Genomic DNA, 23,325 nt, shown 5'->3' with positions numbered 1-23,325 from the left:
GCCTGTACACGGAGCTACTCGAGAGACATTGCAAAAACTTTACTCGACCTTTGGTCGCCCTTAATTATTCATTTCTTCACCCCTCCTTTGTCGTCGTAGCTGCGAAGCTGTTCACCGCCGATCAAGAGCTCCGGCGGCGGTACCTTCGACGGAAGAGGTTGTTCGGCATTCGCCGAACACGTGGCCTGGCCTCGATGGCCAAATACAGTAGGGAGAGTAGGGTCGTGGGACATTATTGTTCCTCTTTGAGAATGCCTTTCCCTTTCCCCTCCTTTTCCCTGGGGTTGTTGTCACATGCGATCTGTTCCTCGGCTATGGAGAGGACACCCTTTAGGTTTTGCCCGCGTTGTAAGGGCAAGTTTACCTGGAAAGAAGCATAAATGGTGTAACCGTTGCTTGCCTCTCGACAACAAAGAAGACGGCTGTGCGGCCTGTCAGCTACTTAAACCGAAGACTTTAAAAGACCATAGGGTCAAAAGGTGGGCGGCCTACGCCATGTCTAGGTCTGACTCATCACCCACCGCCGCCGAAAGTGACAAAACAACGTCCGTTTCAGAAGTCGTAGAACTCTCTAAGGAGCGTTCACACTCCTCATTGTTCGTCCCCGGCCCCGATAAGCTCGGCTCATGCTCTGCTTATGGGGATGAACACCCCGGCGACAAAGACGCACAAAGAAACCCCTCCCATAAACACATAACCCATGGCTCTTCCTCGTCGAAGACGAAGAGGGCATTAGCGCCAACAGAGACGCAGGTCCTACCGGCGGCCTCCTCAGACCGTAAGTGTCTGAACCCCCCCTCGCAACCGCATATGCGACTTGCGACTGGGCTAGCCCCTGATAAGGGCGCTACCACTAAACCGCCAGACGCGCACCGCCAGAGAGCGCCTGTCGGCTTAGAGCAAGCGACGCCTGCAATGGCGACACCGGAGGTACCCTCGACAGACGGCTTAGTTGTCGAGAGCCTGGCAAGGATAATTTCCACCGATAGCCTAAGACGGACGGCGAAAGATACGTCTGTTACCGCTCATAAGGCCCGGGAGACGCCGAAAAGACTAGAAGGAAGGCAGGAACCTCCCGCTCCGTCGAGAGGGACTCCTAGCCTACCGGAAGGCTTTTCTGAAGGCGAAGGAGACCTCTCTTTGACGTTATGGGATAGGTCGAAGCGTTTCCTAACGGAAGGCCCTCCCTTTTCTCCCCCTGACCGTTCCGGAGTACCTCATGAAACCCTAGAGAGACTCCAGTTCTGTATGGACCTGATGGAGAGGTTTATGGACACTCAGAACCTTCCAACACCCAAGAGATCAAGAGAGGGACCTCAGGAGGATCCCAGGGCCACGTACCCCAGGCTGTTTGATCCACCCCAAGAAAATGTAGATTTATACGACCTCACTGAAGAGGACACCCACTTTCAGGAGGATGATGAATTCCTAGGCAATGAGGGGGGAAGAAAACCTACAGGAGGAAGGTTTTGAAGACAACCCTGATATGGGTGATAGGGGCTTCGGAGAAGACCCAGAAGAAGGGGACTCACAGCCCTGGCAGTCCCCGTCAGTGTTTTCAGAACCTGAAGCCATAAACCTGTCCCCTCCAAAAGACTTGCCTATTAGGAATACATTGCCTATAAATGATCAACCCACCTTTAATGCACTTCTACATAAGGCAGCAGCGCATTTTGAGATTGAAACCGGGGAAACTTCTCCTGACATCGACTTTGTCAAAAAATTCATTAAGGGGAAACCCCCTGTCAGCCAAACCATTCCCCTCCTCGCCTCATTAAGGAGGCAAATTATTTCTTCACTATCCACTCCTGCGTTGATCAGAGGGGTCAACCCTAGGATAGAAAAATTGTTCAGTCCTTCTTCATCGGACCCTTTATACATCAGGGGCCACTCTGTACCAGACTCCTTAGTGGTGACAAATACCAGGAAAAGAGCAGGGGTGCCGCTGTCAACTAGCGAGGCACCACCAGATAAAGAGGGTAAAGTATGATATGCCCTAGGAAAGAGGATTATAGCCTCAGCTGCCTTTTCCGCAAGAATTGCCAACAGTAACTCCTTGCTGGCAAGTTACGCAGATGCACAATGGAGCAAACTATGTAAGGACATTGAGGAGGTACCGGAACCCCTGCTTACTCGCCTTCTATCCACGGTGACTAAAGGGACTTTAGTCAACCAAAGCATCATCAAGAATACCCTGGATGCTGCAGAAACGGCCGGGCGTTCCCTAGTACAAGGAATCCTACTGAAACGCCATGTATGGCTACGTAATTCAGGCTTTAAACCTGAGACACAAGCATCTCTTATTAACAAACCTATAGCAGATGCAAACCTCTTTGGTAAAGCGGTGGATGAGGCTTTAGAAACCGCAAAGAAAGAATTTGACACTATCAAGACACTAGATCAAATTTCAAGGCCTCCCAACAAACGTTATGGCAATAAGCGTTTTTTTTCGAGGCCAATGCCAGCAGCAGCAGCAATATTCTGCAGGTAACTGGTCCTCTAACCAAGGCAACAGTGGACAATATAACCAAAGAGGACAACGTCGTGGCAAGGGAAGAGGTCTGGGTCCCACCCCTAGAGGTTCCCAAGCCACCAACACCAAATGACTCAAAGATTCGGGTCCTCTCCCATGCTACGCCGGTCGGGGGCCGGTTAACATCCTTTTTTCCAGCATGGGAGGGTATAACATCAGACCGCTGGGTACTATCAACCATAGCCCACGGCTATTGTATAGAGTTCAACAGATCCCCTACGTACAGACCCCCGAGGGGACGATGCATGTCACCGGAACACCTCGCCATCCTTCTTCAAGAAGTGGACCAACTACTAGAAAAAGGAGCCATAGAGGTCGTGCCTTTATCCCAGTTAACGGAAGGTATTTATTCAGTATACTTCCTCGTACCTAATAAGGACTTAACCATGTGCCCTGTACTAGATTTGCGCCCAGCGAACAAATTTGTCAAACCTCAAAAGTTTTGTATGGTGACTCTACAGGAGGTAATCCCCCTGCTTTCTCAGGGAGATTACATGACAACACTGGACATGAAAGATGCATACTTTCATATTTTAATGTTGCCAGCACACAGGAAATACCTCAGGTTCATGATAGAGGGCAAACACTACCAGTTCAGAGTGCTACCCTTTGGCATAGCATCAGCGCCAAGAGTATTCACGAAAGTACTGGCAGTGGCAGCGGCCCACCTGCGCAGGTTGTCCATCCCAGTATACCCTTACCTCGACGATTGGCTCATAACAGGGGATTCTTACCAAACATGCTTTGCAAATACCCAAAAGACTGTAGACCTTTTGTTTCAACTGGGCTTCTCCATCAACGAGAAGAAGTCCAGCTTAGACCCCAGTCAGATTAAACAATTCCTAGGGGCTCTAATTCGAACAAAGGACGGCCTTGTCTTCCCCTCCAACGAGAGGGTCCAAAACATGCTGTTTCAGATCCCTCAATATGTGGCCGGTCAAGAGGTGACGGTATGCAAAGCAATGCGCTTACTGAGAATGATGGCGTCCTGTATTTATTTGGTAGCTCACGCGCACCTGCTCCCAATGCACGAGTGGCTCAACAGCCAGTGGTGTCAGGCCAGCTGACAATGGGACGATCTGGTGGTGGTCTCGCAAGCCTTGGTTCTCTCGCTGCGGTGGTGGTCGAAGGAAAACCTGGTAATAGGGAAACCTTTCGCCACCCCCGCAGTGGAAGCCACTCTAACCACAGATGCATCCCTCACAGGATGGGGGGCTCACCTATCCCATCAGACTGCTCACGGAGTCTAGACTCCGAGCATAGCATCCAAGCACATAAACTTACTAGAGCTACTAGCTGTGTTCAAGGCACTAAAGGCCTTCCAGGCACACCTGCAAGGGAAGACAGTGTTGGTCCTAACGGACAGCACCACAGCCTTGTACTACCTCAACAAGCAAGGGGGCACTCACTCTCCAGGACTGTCCAAGCTGTCCCAGAACATCTGGAAGTGGGCTCTCAAACACATGTTCCTAATGTCAAAACATGTACCAGGGGAACTCAATCTGCTAGCAGACCAACTCAGCAGAGACTTCTCTCTGCCATTGGAGTACGAATGGCGGTTACACGAAGACATCGTCTTCGACGTCTTCACACAATGGGGATTCCTAGAAATAGATCTGTTCGCAACTCTGGAGAACTCCCAATGCCAAGATTACGCCTCCAGGTACCCCCAGAACCAGTCCAAGGGGAACGGTCTATTGATACCATGGTCAGGAAAATTTTTTTACACTTCCCTCACCCCTCCCCCCTGAACCCCCTTCCCCCCCCCCCCCCCCCGACTCCTCTTCTCAACAAAATACTACACAAGATGCACCAGGAACAAGTTTCCATGATACTGGTGACGCCTTGTTAGGCAGAAACTGTGCAGTTCCCTCTGGGACCACTGCAAAAGATTTAAGACTACAGGTGTTTGGCAGTAAACCCACTTGGTAGCAGTCTGTACCACACAGATTCACTTGGTAGCTATGGCTGAGCACTCAGACTTCCCTCAAGAAGAGTTAGGCAGTATACAGAGTATTCACAATAGGTCAGAAGAACATAGTAGAACAAGTAAACGCTGACCAGAGCTTGGTGTAAAAGAGAGATAATTATTTATTTAAAACCACTTCTAGAAAAACACACAGGCACTAATAGTAAGCAATTCAAAAACACGGTCACTAAAAGATATACACTCCCTTAAAAGACTATTAGACAATTCTTCAGTAAAGCCCCACTTATTTTCAGACAGCGGTGAGCGCTTAACGCAGATGGCACTCTAATAATTTGTTTTAAAAGGGAGAGAAAAGCAGAGTATAAATTGAAACAGATCTCAACACTTTTGCAAGAACACAACAACAGAGGAAGGCAAAGTAAAACCGTGAAGTTAGAGTTCAGTAGGCCGGATCCACTTTAAAAGGGTCAGAACGAAATGTGTCCAAGGTCACACGGTTGCAGTGCACAAAAGTCTTGAAAAGGTTCAAAAAGAGTTGGAACAAAGAAAGGGACCAGTTAGAAGGTCCAGGCGGCCAGCCCAGTCCAGAAGGTTAAGAGATTATTATTACCTTGTAGCAATCTTTAGAAAGGGAGGCCTGGCGGACACGGTACCTTAAAGTGGTGAGAATACTCCAGCGGGGGCAGTTGTTCCTGGCAGCGGATGCAAGTCGATGCTTCATCCAGGGGAAGAGTGGATCTCGTCGGGGAGGAAGACAGGAGTCTGTTGCACTGCCAGGGAAGAAACCAGCCGCGGAGTTCTCAGGTAAAAGGAGCGGTCCTTTTATTCGCGGTCCAGTGGTAAGTGGCTATCCGGTTGCCGGGGTGCTTGGCACGGGCAATTCGACCACAAGACGGCCTGGGATGCGAAGAGAAGAAGGTAAACTGGTTGTGCCCACCAGTCAGGGGAAGAAGCCTCTCCAGTCGGGAGATCTTCTCTGTCGTCGGGAAGTGGTGAGTCGGTTCCGCAGGGCTCCACCGGTGGTGTCGTCGTGGTAGGTCGGCTCAGCTTCTCCCTCGTCGGATTCTCAGGTCCTGTGGCGACTTCTGAAGTTCCAGTCCCCAAAGCCCTGCTTTTATGCAGCACACCCCCATTCACTCAGCCTAGCTGTCAATCAAACATGCTAAGTGGTGAGCCGGCCGGCTCACCACTTGGGCCAATCACACAAGAGTGTGACTTGAGTTACCAAGGTAACTCAGTCCAGGGTGCCTAAACCCCCTCCCACACCCCCTGTGGTACCCAGACAGAGTGGCACCACTTTTGGAGGCTTCTGTGGAGAAGCCCGCCAAAAAGTGGAACAAAGGGCTCGACTTGGGTTGGAGTCACAGAAGAGAACACAAACGCCATTTTAGAATCGAGTCCTGGCAAAAAATACCAACCGGCGAATTAATATTAAATAAATAAACCGGCGGTATGTTCGAGGCTATGAGAATTAAATAAAGTTGGTAGCCTCGAACAATGGGAAAATCCCTTAGGGATATATTCGCGGTCGAATATAAAAAGTAGTATCCACTGCCACCAGCCAAAACTCGATCAGAGGGGACGGAGACGTGCCCCCTCGACTAACAGATCCCGGGGCAATTGAATTGCCCCGACCAGTACGTCCACAATATGATGGTTTGTACTGGTTTCTGTTCATAATTTGGGACTAGTAAAGCCAATGGTGACTTTACATGCCCTGGGAGACAGTAGTCAGTCCCAGGGTATGGAGTCTATGGTGGGGTGTCACAATGACACCCCTGTGTTACTGCACGGAGGGTGCTGTGTAACACACATAGTAAAAACACATGAGACCCTATAGAGTAAAGGACCCCATAGCCCATAAAACACATTAACAGTCAAAGGAACACCATAAATCATGTCCAAGAGTGGGAGAAAAAGAGTCTCACTCTTGGCAAGAGAAAAAAACAGACTCCAGAAATCCAGCAAAGCTGCTGGGGGACTCACTAGGTTAGGAAATTCAGCCTAAAGAGAGAATTCTCCCTAACACCCCTATGTGGGCCCGACAGCCATGGTTCGCTCACTTGATGGAGATGTCCCTATCTCCTCCAGTGAAACTTCCCTGCCCGTACAACATGCTGTCACAGGACAAGGGCAGGACTCTGCATCCATGCCCTCAGACCATGAACTTAGCAGCTTGACTCCTGAGATCATAGAATTTGAACACTTACAGCTCCCGCAGAGATGCATGTACATTCTCAGGGAGGCTAGAAAGCCTAACACTCATCACTGTTATTCTAGCAAATGGAAGAGATTTGTCATCTGGTGTAGAGGAAGGAGCATCAATCCAGTTGACTGTTCTCCCACACAAATTGTTTTATACCTGACTCACCTACTAGACTCAGGCTTAGTGTTTAACTCTATTAAAGTCCATTTAGCTGCACTTTCCGCATACACCCCTTCTCAATTTAAAGTGTCATGGTGGAAAGTCCCAGTTATTAAAGCCTTCATGGAAGGGGTGAAGAGGATCCACCCTCCCATAGCTAACCCAGCTCCCGGATGGGACCTAAATGTGGTACTGACTAGGCTCATGGGGTCACCCTTTGAACCTATGCACAAAGCAACTCTTAAAGACCTCACTCTTAAGACTGATTTTCTAATAGCCATCACCTCCATTAGGAGAGTAAGTGAACTACAAAAGCTGTCTGTACTAGACCCCTTTGTAACAGTTCACAAGGATAAGGTGGTTCTGCGCACACATCCTAGGTTTGCACCAAAATGTAGCTCTAAATTCCCCGTTAACCAGTATATAGAACTGCCAAAGTTCTTCCAAAACCCTTCAAGCTTAGGGGAAAAAAGCCTGCATACACTGGATGTTCTCAGAGCCGTTATGTTTTATATGGAAAGAACTAGACCATTGAGAAAGACTAATCAGTTCTTTGTCTCGGTGGCAGCAGGAAGAGGAGATGATGCAGTTTCAAAATCCACTATTTCTAGATGGATTGTACAGTGCATCACTCTGTTACACTCTTGCTAAGAGAGAACTACCCTTCAAGCCAGGAGCACACTCCACTCGAGGCACCGGGGCTTCCATAGCTTTCATTGCAAATGTCCCTCTGGAATCCATTTGCAAAGCAGCAACCTGGAGTTCTGTTCACACCTTTACAAAACACTACTGTCTAGATGCCCACTCTAGATCTGATTTCCAGGTGGGACAAGCAGTATTAAGACATATTTTCTCTACTGTTCCTTCTCACAACCCACTTCCAACTCCGGGTACTGCTCGCTAGTCTATGCACAGCATGTGATTCTAAGCAGATTAACAAACATCAGAATACAATGCATTACTTACCGTAAAAGCATTTCTGGTGGTTGTATCTGCTTAGATTCACATGCGCCCACCCTTCCTTCCCGCTCGGATGGAAGGAACATAGACTTTCTTCTATATCTCTCTTTTCTGTACTCACGTCTAATAGGCTCCCCCAGGGCAGAAAAATACAAATGGAGGGACCTCGACGCGTGAGGGATTGTGGGTACACTGCACGTCACTATAGGGATAGTGTTACAGACACGCCTTGTCGACGTCCCCGACTACGAAAAACAAAATGCAATACTCTGCAGTGACCACTGGATGTCGGACTATGCACGGCATGTGAATCTAAGCAGATACAACCATCAGAAATGCTTTTACGGTAAGTAATGCATTGTCATATTGTGATGGCGTTTCCACCCAAGTCTGTTGAGGAGCCGGCATCATTTCAAGATCCACGGTTTGCATTTTTGGAGAGAAAAGAAAACCCCCTGAATTGCTGTTCGTAAGATAAGTTTCTTGAGCGGTAAGCATCTTTTTGTCTAACAGGTTATTTCCATTTTTACTGTGCACATGAAACAGATTTGGGATACAGAGTTTTAGTAACTCAGTATCAGTAATGTCGAAAGGTGTTTGAAACAGTCTGGGTCCACTGCCACCAACTGCACATGCACAGTTTTTTTTACCACATCGAGTGCGCATTAAGGTTTTTCAAGATGTGTGACTAAGGGTGACGTTGAACTGGGGGAAGAAAAAGTTGTAGGATCTAAGGCAAGGTTTATGTCTGCAAGTCGGGCTGCTGATACAGCTGAAAGCGAAAGCACTGGCGAAAACTCTGGATCAATTTCTACATGTAACATGTCTTTTAAATTGCTCACCTCTACTTGGGAGTCTTGAAGTTGGTCAGTTTCTAACCGGCGCCGGTGCTGCAATAGTAGTCAGCGTGCCGATTGCCCCAAAATTTCCAGTCAAGCTCTTACCTCGCGTACTAGAGCGGACTGGAGCAGACTGGACTCTCCTCGGACTCACGCGCTACGTGCAGATAGTCAGTTAATAAATGAGAGCCTTGCTGTTTAAAGATACAGTGTGTAAATAGCAAATTGCACTGTTGCACGTAGCTGCAGCTGCTCTCAGCAAGAAACTCACACGGGGACTGGAGCAGAATGGACTCTCCTCAGACTCACACGCCGAGTCCGAGGAGAGTCCAGTCTGCTCCAGTCCTCTTGTGGTTGTACTATGAGTTAGATGATAGGGAATCCAACCAAAAAGAATAAAATATGCTCTATATACGCTTGACTGGGTACACACTGTTGATGGCTTCCATCTGTATGCTTCACTGTCTCATTTTCAAAAGGAGCACAAGAGGCTTGGAACTCTAGCCCCCTTTTTGGCTATCTATTCTGACAAGAGTATTAGGCTCAGGTTCCTATAGAACCTAGTGCTCACTAAAGATGTTTTGGTTTGATTTGGATTGATGCAGGAAGAGTTCGCATTTTGTAGGTTTTGTCGGGATAAAGATAATGATGAAACTCTTAAGCATATGCTGATCTATTGTCCTGCGGGTCATGGATTGAAGTGGAATTTCTTTAAAAGGTTTATTGCTCTGCTGACTCGGGGAAAATGAATTAATTTGGAAATATTGTCTAGCTGGATTTACTGCTTGCTTTGTTGTGTTGGCTACCTTGTTTTTATGCAGTGAACCTTGAATCAGTGAACCAAAATTAATTTAGATTTTTCTATGTATTAATCTCCCTCTTTCTTGTCCGTGCATCACTGTTTTAAATGTAGGTTTTGTGCTAATTGTCTTCAATGTAACCGTGTATTTTAATCTTCAAAGTCTGGAAAATGTCTTTTTTCCCTCTTTTTTTCTGTTTCTTATTTGAAAGGTTATTTTTTTTATCATATAAATAAAATTCAAATAAAGAAAAGCACTTGCACAGAAACTGAATTGGTATTTCACACATGCATCTCCTTTCACATTGCACCTTGTTTCTGAAATACATTGGCTTAAACTTTTTTTTGTGTCCCCCAGAATAACAAAATTCCAAATCCTCCTGCCTTTGTCTTCATGATTGATGTGTCCTACAATGCTGTGAAGAGTGGTTTAGTCTCTTTGATCTGCGAGGAGCTGAAGACGCTTCTGGATTATCTACCAATGTAATACCCTGCTTTTCTTATTTACGCATTTGCTCGGTGTCTTTGCCTCACTGCACTGCTCTAGTGTTGTTTTCCGGTGTGGATTACATTTAAATAATGGTAATGTGATTTATACATGTTTTAAAATGCTTCCTTCATTAAATGGATCTATATTCTTCTGTTCATTGTATTTACAACTGCAATGAATGTTAGAATATTTGGCTGGATTTGTTTGAACATTTATTCGGAATAGGGCTATGACCTTGTCTCTTACGAATAATTACATTTCAAAATGTGTTGTGTGTAGTTTTGTTGTAGCACATGGCCTCAATGGTCCACCGATAAAGGGAGTAGATTTAAAGTGCTTTATTGAAATTGTAGACATATGGTATGGGGAGGCCTGCTGCGGTAGAGGGCGCTGCTGTTTTGGCCTGCCCTGGTCTGCTTTGGGCGTCATGCTGCGCTGTCTGGGTTCTGAGGACCCGCTCCCCAACCACGAGGAGGATGATGAAAAGCCACAACATGTTGCCCTTGCTGTGAAGCCTGCAGCTGTTTTGGTCTATTTCTAGCTGTTTTGTGGTTTTTGGGCTTGTGGAGGGCCAAGAGCCTTGATCCCAGACAGGCATCTATCAACACTGTTTTGTCTTTTATTTCGGACCTGGCGGCCTCTGATATACATGTTCTGACTTGCAGGACCTACTTGTCTTCCATTGGGGCTTACCTCTCTACAGACAGCTGCTCTTTATCATTGACTAACCATGCTATCAAGAGACACTTTGCAGGAATTTTACTTCTTTTTCCCGGCAGTTCAGACTCCTCATCAAAAATAGGACTTGAATGTGGTCCTCCCCGCTTTATGCCATCAACCTTTTTAACCAATGGCCACTACCGATGTTAAATACCTTTCTTGGAAGGTTGCCTTTCTGATTGCGGTTACATCGGCAAGGCGAGTAAGTGAGCTCCAAGCTCTTTCTGTGGAACATCCGTTCCTCACATTCCACAAGGATAACGTTGTGCTTCTCACTCATCCTTTTCTGCTGAAGGTGGTTACTGATTTTCATTTAAACCAGTCAACCTCTTTGCCGGTCTTCTTCCTGAACCCAGGCTCTGATGCATAGAGAGTTCTGCACAATTTAGATGTTAGGAGAGCTGTAAAGTTCTACCTTGATGGCACTAGTGAATTCAGAAGCTCCTCACAACTCTGTCATGTTTGGCGACCCGAAGGGGAAACCAGCCTCCAATGCTTCAATTTCCCGCTGGATTGCGTCATGTATTTCAGAGGCCTACAGCACACACAGCCTTCATCCCCCAAAGGGTATCCATGCAGGCACCCCAGAAGGGGTTAAAACACCGTGCCAGGCCCTGGTTCAGTCCCCTCAGGGGGAAAAACAGGAGGTGGGGTGGGGGGGTCGTGGTGAGGGGCAAGAAGGCCCGGAACAGTCTTCCCAGGTTGCTGCTCCAACTATGGAGGTTTCATCCACAGACTGAGGATCAAGTGTCGATGCATATGGTACATGAGGATGATGGCGCAGGACCTAGTTTTCCTTCCCTGCCTTCTCAGCCGAGAGACATTTCCTTGGACATTCTATCGACTCTCCACAACTTGGTGTCAGAGATACAGATGAGGATGCCCCCGGCACTGGTACCTGCACAGCCCAGGTCCCCGATAAACTGCAGATGAAAGAGGAAGCGTCATTTGACGCCCCCATATCCACCTCCTCTACCATGTCTGGCCTCAACTCCCCCAGCAAACCCTGATAAGAGCACGGATACGGCCACGACTATGGATGAGGACAAAGACTTTGTCCCCACAGGCAATGAATCTCCACATTTGAATGCTCCTCATAGGGTTTCCCCACTGGACGAGGTGGGATCGTTTCACTCCACGATTGCCAGGGCATCTAAGCTCTTCCAGCTGGTACCCAAGGAAACCAAGAAGCAGGGTTTCTTGTATCAAAGGGGAGAGGCCAAAAGGAAGACTATCATGGCGGTACCCTTTCTGGATGATATTTGGGAAGAGGGGCCTGGCCCTCATGAAGAACCCTTGCATGGCTCCAGCCAAACGGGACAGGCTGGAGAAGAAGTATAGGGTGCCAGACTCCGCACCCTATTGCCTGATAGCGCAGTCATCAACGTACTCATTGGTGTTGGCTGCTGCGAGAAAACTGTCGGCTAACCTGACTCCATCGTCAGTCCCTCCGGACAGCGAGGGGAAAAGGATGGACGCCATAGGGAAGAAAGTGATTGTACATGGCGGCATCCACAATCAAGGTGGCAAACGCCCTGGAGATCCTCGCCAGGTATGACTGGGAATTGTGGTACAAGCTAGGACCAATTCTGGAGTTACTCCCCGACGATAAGAAGATGGAAGTTCTTGCTCTCTTCCAGGAAGGAGACGTGGCATCAGACCATGCCATCACGGTGGCAGTGGACGTCGCCAACACAGGGTTCCACCAAATGGGGAACAGTGTCTGCCTTCGTCAACAGGGATGGATGAAGGCCACTAACGTCCATCAGGAGATCCAGGCGAAGGTACTTCGGGGAGAATCTGTTTGGGAAGGCCGTCGACGAGTCCCTGCAGACCACCAAGACGGATACGGAGACGTCCCGTTCCCTCAGCACCCTCCAGCAGCACTGCACGTCTTTTCACTCCTCCAGGGTAAAATGAAGCAGGTCATCCAAAGGTTTCTCCACATCTTACAAGTCAACCTTCCCGAGCCTTAACGCAAGAAACCTACAGAGGCTGCTCCCAGGCCTACGGTAGCGGAGGACAGCGTCGCCTGCAGGGCAGGCCACTGGTGCCAAATCACCACCGACAGATGGGTGCTGGAAGTTCTTGCCCTGGGGCACACCTTGGAGTTCCAACGCAGGTGTCCTTGTATTTCGCTGGTTCCCCGTCAGGAGAAGCATATCCCTCAGCTTTTGGAAGAGGTACGAGCCATGCTGCAAAAAGGGGCGATAGAGCTAGTTCCTCAATGGCTCTGGGGCTCCGGAGTCTATTCCAGATACTTTCTAGTCAGAAAGAAGACAGGGGTCTGGAGATCCATCCTGGACCTACAACGTCTGAACAAATATTTAAAGTCCCAAAAATTCAGGTATGGTCACGTTGCAACTGGAGAAAGGGGATTTTCTTGACATCGGACCTGGAGGATGCCTATTTCCACGTCCCCGTTCACAAGAAACATTGGAAATGTCTGTGCGTCATGGTGCAGGGACAGCACTACCATTTGGCTTGAAGTCGGCCACAAGGGTGTTCACAAAATGCCTGGCACCAGTGGTGGCCCATCTACATCTACAGGGCATGCACTTCCATCTGTACCTGCACGACTGGCTGGTACGAGCCCAGTCGCAGGAACTGGGCGACGAACACACGAAAGCGACTGTCCGACTATTGACAGATCTGCGATTCTCCATCAACTATCCGAAGTCCTGCTTAACACCATCGCAGAAAGTGCTGTTCCTCAGCATCAGACTAAAGCATTGCCTTGCCTGCCATTGTCCTCGGAGGAGAGACTAGCAGCCATTCAAAGAAAGGTGCAACGACTGTCGTCGGTGAAGACGGCCATCAAGTCGTTACTGGGCATGATGTCATCCCGCATCTAGCAAGTCCATCCCTGCAGGTTTCAGATGCATCCCCTACAAGAATTCCTGGAGCCCCATTGGATTCAGGTTTCCGGAGGTTTCATGGACAAGATCCCTCATTAAGGAGTTCAGACGGGCGATAGAGTGGTGGGGGGGGGGGGTCCGCTCCCACATCGCCCAAGGTACAGGATTTCAGGAGATGGTCACCACGGATGCCTCCCCAGAAGGTAGGGTGCATACACCGGACGTCTACACGCCAGAGACCTGTGGCTACCGGAGGAGAAGGATCTTGCACATCAACATCCTGGAGCTAGGAGCAGTATTCTGGACCCTCAAGTAGTTCCTACCATCTATGAAAGGCAAGGTGGTGAGGATCTTCACGGACACCACCACCATGTTCCACATCCGGAAGCAGGGGGGCACTCGATCCCCGGCACTCTCCAAGGAGGCCCAGGACTTTTGGCACAGGGCCGTCGATCAGGGAATGTTCCTCATCCCTCTTCACCTGGCGGGAGTCGAGCACACCATCGCAGACTCCCTCAGAAGGGAACTGCGCTCCTGCCACGAGTAGGAGCTTCATCGGACCACCTTTTCATCAAATGGAGCAGTCCCCAGATCGATCTGTTTGCAACAACGGCGAAGTCCAAATGCTAGAAGTTTTCCAGCAGGTTCCACCAGCCGAGCCGCTTGTGGGACACGTTCTCCTTAACCTGGGAAGGACTGTTTCTGTCTGCGTTCTCTCCGTTCCCTCTCCTGCTACCAGTCATCAACACTCAGACAATGCCAATACTAGATGATACTCTTCGCCCCGATGTGGCCAAGGCAGATTTGGTATCCGGACCTTCTCGGCCTGTCGGCGGCGCTTCCAGTCAAGTTGCCGGTGGTTCTGGATCTTCTCACCAGAGAGGGAGGCGCAATCCTTCATCACGACCCAGGATCGCTGGACCTGAAGGCTTGGCTTCTGCAGCTTTACAGATTGGAGGTTGCGTTGCCAGCGGACTGTATGGAGGGCCTTACCAGGGCCTCGTCGACTTTGAAGTGCTACGGCCATAAGTGGAAATGTTTTTCTACGTGTCCCGGTCACAGAAGATTACCCCTATGAGAGTCACAGCTCCTCGCATCACTTGCTGTCCTTGGCAAAGGCCGGGCTGGCTCCCACATCCATCAAGGTACATCTGGCGGCTATTTCCCGCTTCACCAGATCCCCGGGGCGATCCTCGCTGTGGTCCCACAGACTCGTCATGGAGTTTCTCAAAGGGTTTTTCCGATCCTTCCCGCCAGTGAAAGCTCCTGCCCCGGAGTGGGAACTCGATGTGCTTCTGATGAGGCTCATAGGGGGCTCCCATCGAGCCTATGCATCAGATGCCACTCAAGTTTCTCTCGTGGAAGATGGCTTTCCTTGTTGCCATCACCTCTGCCAGACGTGTAGGTGAGATCCATGCCCTATCATGCAAGCAACCATACCTAATTTTCAACAAATAAAGGGTGGTACTGTGCAGGCCCCCTCTTTCATGCTGAAGGTTCAGTTGGAATTCCACCTCTACAAGCCTTTGGTGTTGCCTGTTTTCTTCCCGAAACCTAGGTCGCTGGCGGAGAGGCCCTTGCACTCGCTGGAAGTTGCTTGTGCTTTGGAAGTTCTATGTGACTCGCACGATGAGTTTTCGGAAGACTTGTCAATTGTTTGTGATCTTTGGTCCTGTGAACTATGGGAAGGCCTTGTCCAAAGCTTCCATTTCAGGGTGGCCCTCTGGCAGCACTGCCATCGGTTGGCGAGCCAACTGTTGCTGTGTCGTCCGAGTGCCCACTCCACCAGAGTGATCGCTGCGACGACTCCGTACCTGTCTGGTGTGCTCCTGCTAGACATCTGCAGGGCAGCTACGTGGAGGTCCACGCGCACCTTCACAAAGTTCTACTGTGTCGACAGGGATTCCAGGGAGGAGTCCCGAGTCCAGAGTCGGCCAAGCAGTTCTACGCAACCGGTTTGCTTTAGTTGAGTTTGTTCCAGGGGTAAGTGTTAATTGCTTCTGTTGAGCCTTGCCACCTCCCATGGTTGTGTAGTCTGTACTGCTGTGTATTTGTTATTCATGAGCATGTAAATCCATGCCAGACCCCATGCTGGAGAAGGCTTAAGTTATTTCCGTGTAACTATTGTTTTCCAGCATGGGTCTGGCATGGATTCACATGCAAACCCTCGCTCTGGCCCCTCTGCGGCTCTTCTTGGTCATACTACCACTTTACGTGCTTACCAGATCTGAAGATGGCTGCCAGAGCCGGGCTTAGGGAGAGGACTGTTGTTGGATGGGGGCAGTATGACCCACAGGACAGTGATTGATTTAGAGGAGAAATACAGTTTTAAAGTGAAAGTGAAACTGTTTTTTTTTCTTTTACTGAGGATTGCCAGCCTGACGACGGGGAATATTCATGGGCATGTGAATCCATGCCAGACCCATGCTCGAGAACAATAGTTACAGGTAAGCAACTTAAGCCTTAGTTATTTAAATGAACTGTATATATTGTGTTCGTTGTTGGAGTAGAGTTTTCTAAGTACAAAGTGAGATTTATGTATTGCTTGTGGCTAATAATCTAGCCTTTTGCGTATTACAAAACTTCATTATTAACCACAAATTTATAATAAACCATGAAATCAATGAGTTTCAAAAGCTTTCACAATCCTAGAAAACAGAATATGTACAATAAAACACATGTTACAAATAAGTAAACTTGCGTCAAATATCCACAGATTCGAGCGCAACAATTTAAAGTAAAAATATTTCCCAAATGTGCATGGCCGAAATCACCAGTGAATCGGCAGAGTATATAGTTGACCAAAACTGGTCTAGACCAATTCTTTCAATGGTACAAAAATGTATGTAACTCTTGGCATAATGTTCTAATAGATTGCTAGTAAGTATGTGACAGCTGGTTTCAAAGGCATTTTTACAGAGACGAAACAAGCGTTGTTCACAAGGAATTTGTTTCCAAGCACCCATGACCACTAACACAGGAAGTGGATTCAGTCGCAAATATAAAATTAATCTCTTAAGTTTGTTACTGGACATTTTAATGAGGTAGCTATGCGGTTCGTTGTCTGGAAAACTCTGGGTTGCGTACAACACTTAGCGTTTCTTTAATGTGAGATAATCAACAGAGGTCATTCTATCCCAGGCTAAAGATTTCTTGCTGAGTTTCAAGAGAAAATGCCGATCCTTTAGCCTTTAAGTGTTTGCTCACTGTCACGATCAAATCCTTGTGAACAAAGTTATCGGATCGATGTGTGATATGTGGCACACATTTTTCAACATAGTGCTGTTTGGGCCAACAATAAATGTCTCAGCATTTTTCAGCAAGGCATTTTCCATTGTGTGAGTGGGAGACCGTGTCCTACTGTAGAGGCAATGCATCTGCAGGGACCGGTGTAGGGACTCCCAATAAAGACCTCAATAACTTTCCTTCTGTCAATGATTACCATTTGACCTGGTGGTATGCCAAAATATCTATCCCATATGATATGCTAGGGACTACGCTTTTTTTATAGATATCAATTACTTGCCATATGTGAGTGGCCTTTAGCGAAATGTAGTGATTATATTGCTGAGTACTGGGGGTGCTGTAAAAGGGCATGACTAAGTACAAATATTGCTCTGCGATCGCTCTCCACACATATGCCAAACGTAACCCATTTGATACTTCTGTTTTGATTTGATTGCCATAATCATGGTTTTATTTCTGTTGATTTGCAGATGTTTTCAGATGCGTATGAATAAAGCGCATCTATTGTACTCTGAAGACCCAAACGGGTCTTGTCAAACAAAACGGTGTTGTCAGCAAAAGAAATCCAGGATGTGGGCAGATCACCTACATTAGGAGGGAAATGTGTGCACCCTGTGAAAATTGGGTCAATATCGGCCACCTAAATATTAAACTGGTGGTATGATAAAACGTGTTCCTGGAGGTTCGGTAATACCCATTCCCCCTGGAGCACTGGTGCAATTTGTTGTCGTGTGTGAGGGGTAATGTAGTTGCTCTAGAGCCACAAGGAGTATGTCTACAGGCATTACTACCTTCCCCTCTGACACATCATCTCTTTGCCCAAAGCTCATTTTCCTAGTTAGGTTCTTTATCTTGCATTTCTATGATTTGAAGTATGGGACTACCGTATATGGGGCTTGCATCTGTACCTGCTGGGACACGGCTTCCATTTTCTGGGAATCTGTAAATGGCAATTGTGCGGCTTCTTTCAATCGCTTGTCTGCGGCATCATTTCCAAGTGCAATGGAGTTAGTATGATTAGTATGTGCAGCACATTTTACAATGCCTACCTCTGTGAACCGGATTAACGCTTCGATTAGTCTAGATAGCAGCACTGAATGCTGGACAGGGTTCCTGTCAGATCTCCTAAACCCTCTTCTCTGCCACCTTGATAACCCAGAATGTACTGTGGCGTAACCGCATTAACACACAGAGTCAGAATAAATAGTGGCTGCCTTACCCCAACTCATTTCTAGTGCCTTTATAAGTGCTAATAGTTCTGCCTCTTAAGCAGAGTAATGTGAATGCAATGGTTTCCTCAGTCTGATCTGGTATCCCCCATACCCCAACAGCTACACCTGTATGCCGTTCACCAGTGTCCTGATTAATCGTTGAAAACCCATTAACAAATAGTACCTCACCTCCCTCTAAAGCATCCTCCTTCTCCAGCATGGGGTCTGGCATGGATTCACATGCTCATGAATATTCCCCGTCGTCAGGCTGGGAATCCTCGGTAAAGAAAAAACCAGTATCAGTTTCGTTTCTGATCTGTCTTTCGTAGTAATAACCAATCACTGGTCTCTGCGTCATACTGACCACAGCCAATGACTGCCCTCTACCTAAGCACCGCCTCTGGCAGCCATCTTCAGATTTTTACCGCACGTTCATGTGTTGGGATCCTCGTGCTATTGCTCTCGAGCGTTAGTGCTATTTTTTCGCGCTTTTTCACAAAAACTTCGATTCTTTCGGTCAAAAGAGCCTCAAGCTCCACCGATCCTACATCCGATCAACGGGGACCCGTGTCGGATTCATCTGTGCCCCTCAAGGGTGAAGATTTCGTCGAGCTACACTTCGGAGGACTCCAGAAGCTTCTCAGGCCCGGTCTCGGAGATGGCCCAGGAGAAGGGAAGCTCGACGCCCGGAAAGCTGTTCAGGGCCTGCCCTGGATGCCAGCTGCAGAACGTCTTCAAGGAGGACGAACACTCTTTCTGCCTTTACTGCCTTCATGGGGACAAGACGCAGACTGTGCGTTTTGCGGCAACATGTCGGAACGGACCATGAAGGACCGCCATCAACGTCTCGCCAGCTGGCTGGAGGGTAAGAGCCCGTCTGGCGAGAAGAAGAAGAAATCTGAGCGGTCTTCTAAGACCTTTGAGGGCGCCCCGGCGACGGGGGCCCAACATAAGGCCAAGCACCGCGAGTCCGCTGGCACCGGGAGCGCCGAACGGTCGGGCTCTACGGGCGCCAGGCAGGGCGCACCCTCCCCGGCACCATCAACCACGAGCCAACGCTCTGGGTCGGGTAAGAGGAAGGCCGAGCACCCGGCGAAGCTCCTGGAGAGACCCCGGTCGAGCTCTAAGGCAGAGGAGGAGCGTGGCAGTGCCCCCTCCCTCAAGGATAAGGCGGTGAGCGCACCTAAGGTGGTGAAGGCCTTGATCCATTCGACCAAGCCCTCTATCGAAACGGTCGCGGCGGCCCTGGCCCAGCCTGTGGAGGCTGCACCAGTGGTGGCGGCCTCGGGGCCCAGAATCTCCCTGCCTCCTCGGAGGGAGTCTTCTTTCGTGCCCATCGATAGGACCCCCGTGAAACCCTCCGTGGGGAAGAAGGGGGGGCAGGGCGTCGTCATAGATTCGGCCTCAACCTCAGAAGAGGAACTGATCGAGGTCTTAAGCCACGGCCTAGGCGTGGAACAAGACCAGCCCGTCGGAATGGGCCCCGACGCAGGTGACGACGACGACATCGTCGAGGATACCGACGGGGCCCCTGCTCGCCCGTCGGATTCCCCTCTGCCAGCGCCGCAAGACAACTCAGCGGCCATTTTGTTGGCTATACAGTCCTTATGCTCCGAGATAAGGACGAGACTACCGTTACCGACGGAGGAACCTCTCCCGTCGGGGGATCCAGAACCGGGACCTTCTGGTGTTCCCCCTACCAAGAAAAGAAGGATCCATCCACCGCCTCCTTTTCAACCGTCGCGCCCCGTCCAGCCCTCCTCCCCGTCCACCCGAGGGGATGATACGGGGACTGACACGGCGGCGACGGGTACGGACGACGAGGCATACGACGAGGATTTTCCGTCGTCGCCTCCCACCAGGGCTTCTCCGCCCGACGAGATTGGATCGTTCCACTCAATGATCGCCAGGGCATCCGAGCTTTTCCAACTCTGCCCTGAGGAGAAGAAAAAGGAAGGCTTCCTTTACCAACGGCGCGAGACCAAGAGGAAGACGGTCCTCGCAGTGCCTCTGTTGGACGACATTTGGGATGAGGGCCTTTCCCTCCTCAAGAACCCTTCCACGACGCCAGCGAAAAGAGACCGGTACGAGAAAAAGTACCGGGTCCCGGACTCGGCCCCCCTATGCCTCCGGGCGCAGCCTACCCCGGACTCCGTCGTCTCCGCGGCAGCCAGGAAGAAAGCGGGGGGGGGGTGCGGCCTCCACGTCGACTTCCCCGCCGGACGGCGAGGGAAAGAAATTGGATGCCATGGGACGCAGAGTCATCTCGTCGGCGGCGACGACGATTAAAGCGGCCAACGCCTTGGCTATCGTGGCCCGCTACGACAGGGAACTCTGGTACAAGATAGCTCCCCTGCTGGATTTTCTGCCGGACGACAAGAGGGCGGAGGCCCTTGAGATCCTGCAGGAAGGTGAGGTGGCCTCGGACCACGCCATCACCGTGGCGACGGACATCGCCGACACTGGGTTCCGCCAGATGGGCAACGGCGTTTGCCTTCGACGTCGCGGATGGCTCAAGGCTACGGACTTTCGGCAGGACGTCCAGACCAGGGTCCTGGACATGCCCTTCGACGGGAACAACCTGTTTGGGAAGACAGTGGACGATTCCCTTCAGGCCATCAAGGCGGATACTGAGACGGCCCGGGCCCTTGGAGTACTGCAGCAACGGCGGACGCCCTTTCGGAGCGGCGGAGGCAAGGGCGCCTCCAAAGGTTCCGGCGGCGGTTTCGCTTCCTACCGTCAAGCGGCCCGCTCGTCGTCGCAAGAGGCCTACAGAGGACGAGGCAAGTCTGGCGGACCCCGCCGTCGTCGCCAAGGAGGCCAAGGCGGCAAGGCCGCGTCCAAGCAGGATTGAACCGGCCGTGGGGTCGGGCCCCCACCGAAGCACCCCGGTGGGAGGCCGGCTGGCGGGCTTCGTCAGCGTGTGGGAGTCCATCTCCACCGACCGTTGGGTGCTGGACGCCCTGGCCCGGGGCCACGCGCTCGAGTTTCAAAGAAGGTGCCCGCGCGTCCCCCCCGTGGCCAGGAAAGAACTTCACGTCCCTCAACTTCTCCTGGAGGTAAAGGCGATGCTCAGAAAGGGCGCCATCGAACTCGTCCCAAAGAGGCTTCGGGGCTCCGGAGTCTACTCGCTTTACTTCCTCGTGAAGAAGAAGACGGGAGGATGGCGCCCCATCCTGGACCTGCGACGCCTGAACAAGTTCATCAAGGCGCAGAAGTTCCGGATGGTCACCCTCCAGCACGTCCTGGGTCAGCTGGAGGAAGGAGACTTCCTATCGTCGTTGGATTTGGAGGATGCCTACTTCCACATTCCCATCCTAAAGGGGCACCGAAAATTCCTCAGATTCGTGGTCCAAGGGCGTCATTACCAGTTCAAAGCCCTTCCCTTCGGACTGCGGTCGGCACCCAGGGTTTTCACCAAGTGCCTCGCACCGGTGGCGGCGCAGCTGCGCCGCGAGGGGATTCACGTCTACCCCTACCTGGACGACTGGCTCATCCGCGCCAAGACGAGGGAGCTCGCCGTGGTCCACACGGCAAGGACCGTCCAACTCCTCACGGACCTGGGATTCTCCGTGAACTACGCCAAATCCCACCTGGTGCCCGCGCAAGTCGCACTGTTTCTGGGAGCGAGGCTCGACACAGTGTCCCTTCTGGCCTCCCCGTCGGAGGAGAGGACCAGGACCATCTTGGGCAAGGTGCAACGGATGTTGGTGGCCGACGCGGCCAAGGTGAGGTCCATCAAGTCCCTCCTCGGGATGATGTCTTCCTGCATCTACCTCATTCCCATGTGCAGGCTCCGGATGCGCCCGTTGCAAGAGTTCCTGGATGCGCGCTGGATCCAGACGACGGGCAGCTTCGAGGAAAGGATCAAGCTCGACGAGAGTTTCCGACGAGCGATACGGTGGTGGGGCACCCGCGCGCATCTGACGGCGGGCATGGACTTCCAGACCCCAGCCCACCAGGTGACTGTGACCACGGATGCCTCCCTAGAAGGGTGGGGAGCGCACACCGAAAATCTGCACGCAAGGGGACTCTGGCTCCCGACGGAGAAGTCCCTGCATATCAACGTCCTGGAGCTCCGTGCAGTGTTTTGGGCCCTCAGGTCCTTCCTTCCGTCCCTCAAGGGCAAGGTGGTGAGGATCTTCACCGACAACACCACCACCATGTTTTACATCAGGAAACAGGGCGGAACCAGGTCCCCAGCGCTGTCCAAGGAGGCGCAGGACCTGTGGCATTGGGCCGTCGCCCAAGGGATTCTTCTGGTGCCGTTTCATCTGGCAGGGATAAAAAACACCATCGCCGACTCACTCAGCAGGGAGCTGCGCTCGTGCCACGAGTGGGAACTACGGCAGGATCTGGTGGATCGCCTCTTCCGACGGTGGGGCACACCCCAGATCGACCTGTTCGCGACGGCGACGAACACCAAGTGCCGGAGGTTCGCCAGCAGGTTTCCCCAGACGAGGAGCATGGGCGATGCTTTCTCGTTCCCCTGGGAGGGCCTGTTCCTCTACGCGTTCCCTCCCTTGCCTCTGCTAATCCGGCTCGTCAACCAGCTCAAGAGGTCACGGTGCAGGATGATCCTCGTCGCACCTGCGTGGCCGAGGCAGATATGGTTCCCGGACCTTCTGGACTTGTCGGCGTCCCCGCCAATCAAGCTGCCGGCGGACGCGGATCTACTCTCCAGGGAAGGAGGCGCCATCCTCCACCACGACCCGAAGTCGCTGAACTTGCAGGCCTGGCTCCTGCAGCGCTAGAGTTTGGAGGATACGACATACCGGCCGATTGCAGAGAGGTTCTTGCAAAGGCCAGGGCGTCCTCGACTCTTAAATGCTACGGACACAAATGGAAGAGGTTCTCTGTCTGGTGCCACGCACAGAAGATTAACCCTCTACGGATTACGGCTCCCCAAGTGCTGCCGTACCTGCTGACGCTGGCCAAAGCTGGTCTGGCACACGCGTCCATCAAGATTCATCTTGCTGCGATCTCCCGATACACCAGAACCACGGGCCGGACGTCCTTGTGGTCTCATCGTCTGGTGAAAGAGTTCATGAAGGGACTGTTCAGATCGTTCCCGCCGGTGAAGGCTCCGGCCCCGGCGTGGGAGCTCAACGTGGTGCTGACCAAACTCATGGGACCTCCGTTCGAGCCTCTGCACTCGGCCCCGTTGAAGTTTCTATCGTGGAAAACAGCTTTTCTCGTGGCCATCACCTCCGCACGACGAGTGGGAGAGATCCAGGCCCTTTCCTGCAAGGCCCCGTACTTGACTTTCCACGACACGAGGGTAGTGCTCAGGACGCACCCCTCCTTCATGCCCAAGGTACCGTCGGACTTTCATCTCAACGAACCCTTGGTGTTACCTGTGTTCTTCCCGTCG

At 50.9% G+C, this 23,325-nt stretch overlaps 1 protein-coding gene across 3 annotated transcripts in view; it reads left to right on the top strand.

Annotated features, from left to right (window-relative positions):
* SEC24C (SEC24 homolog C, COPII coat complex component) overlaps positions 1–23,325 on the top strand; it is a 1,750,167-nt gene that overhangs the window by 874,129 nt on the left and 852,713 nt on the right. For all 3 annotated transcript variants that reach the window (XM_069610689.1, XM_069610688.1, XM_069610687.1), the window contains one exon: positions 9,785–9,909. In XM_069610689.1, coding sequence (XP_069466790.1) covers positions 9,785–9,909 — 125 coding nt within the window. The remainder of the gene's footprint in view (positions 1–9,784; positions 9,910–23,325) is intronic.

This window comes from Ambystoma mexicanum, chromosome 8 (assembly GCF_040938575.1).
Source record: "Ambystoma mexicanum isolate Mex_15411 chromosome 8, UKY_AmexF1_1, whole genome shotgun sequence".
NCBI lineage: Eukaryota > Metazoa > Chordata > Amphibia > Caudata > Ambystomatidae > Ambystoma > Ambystoma mexicanum.
The sequence above is the reverse complement of the archived record's forward strand: the minus strand, read 5'-3'. Positions and strand labels throughout refer to the sequence as shown.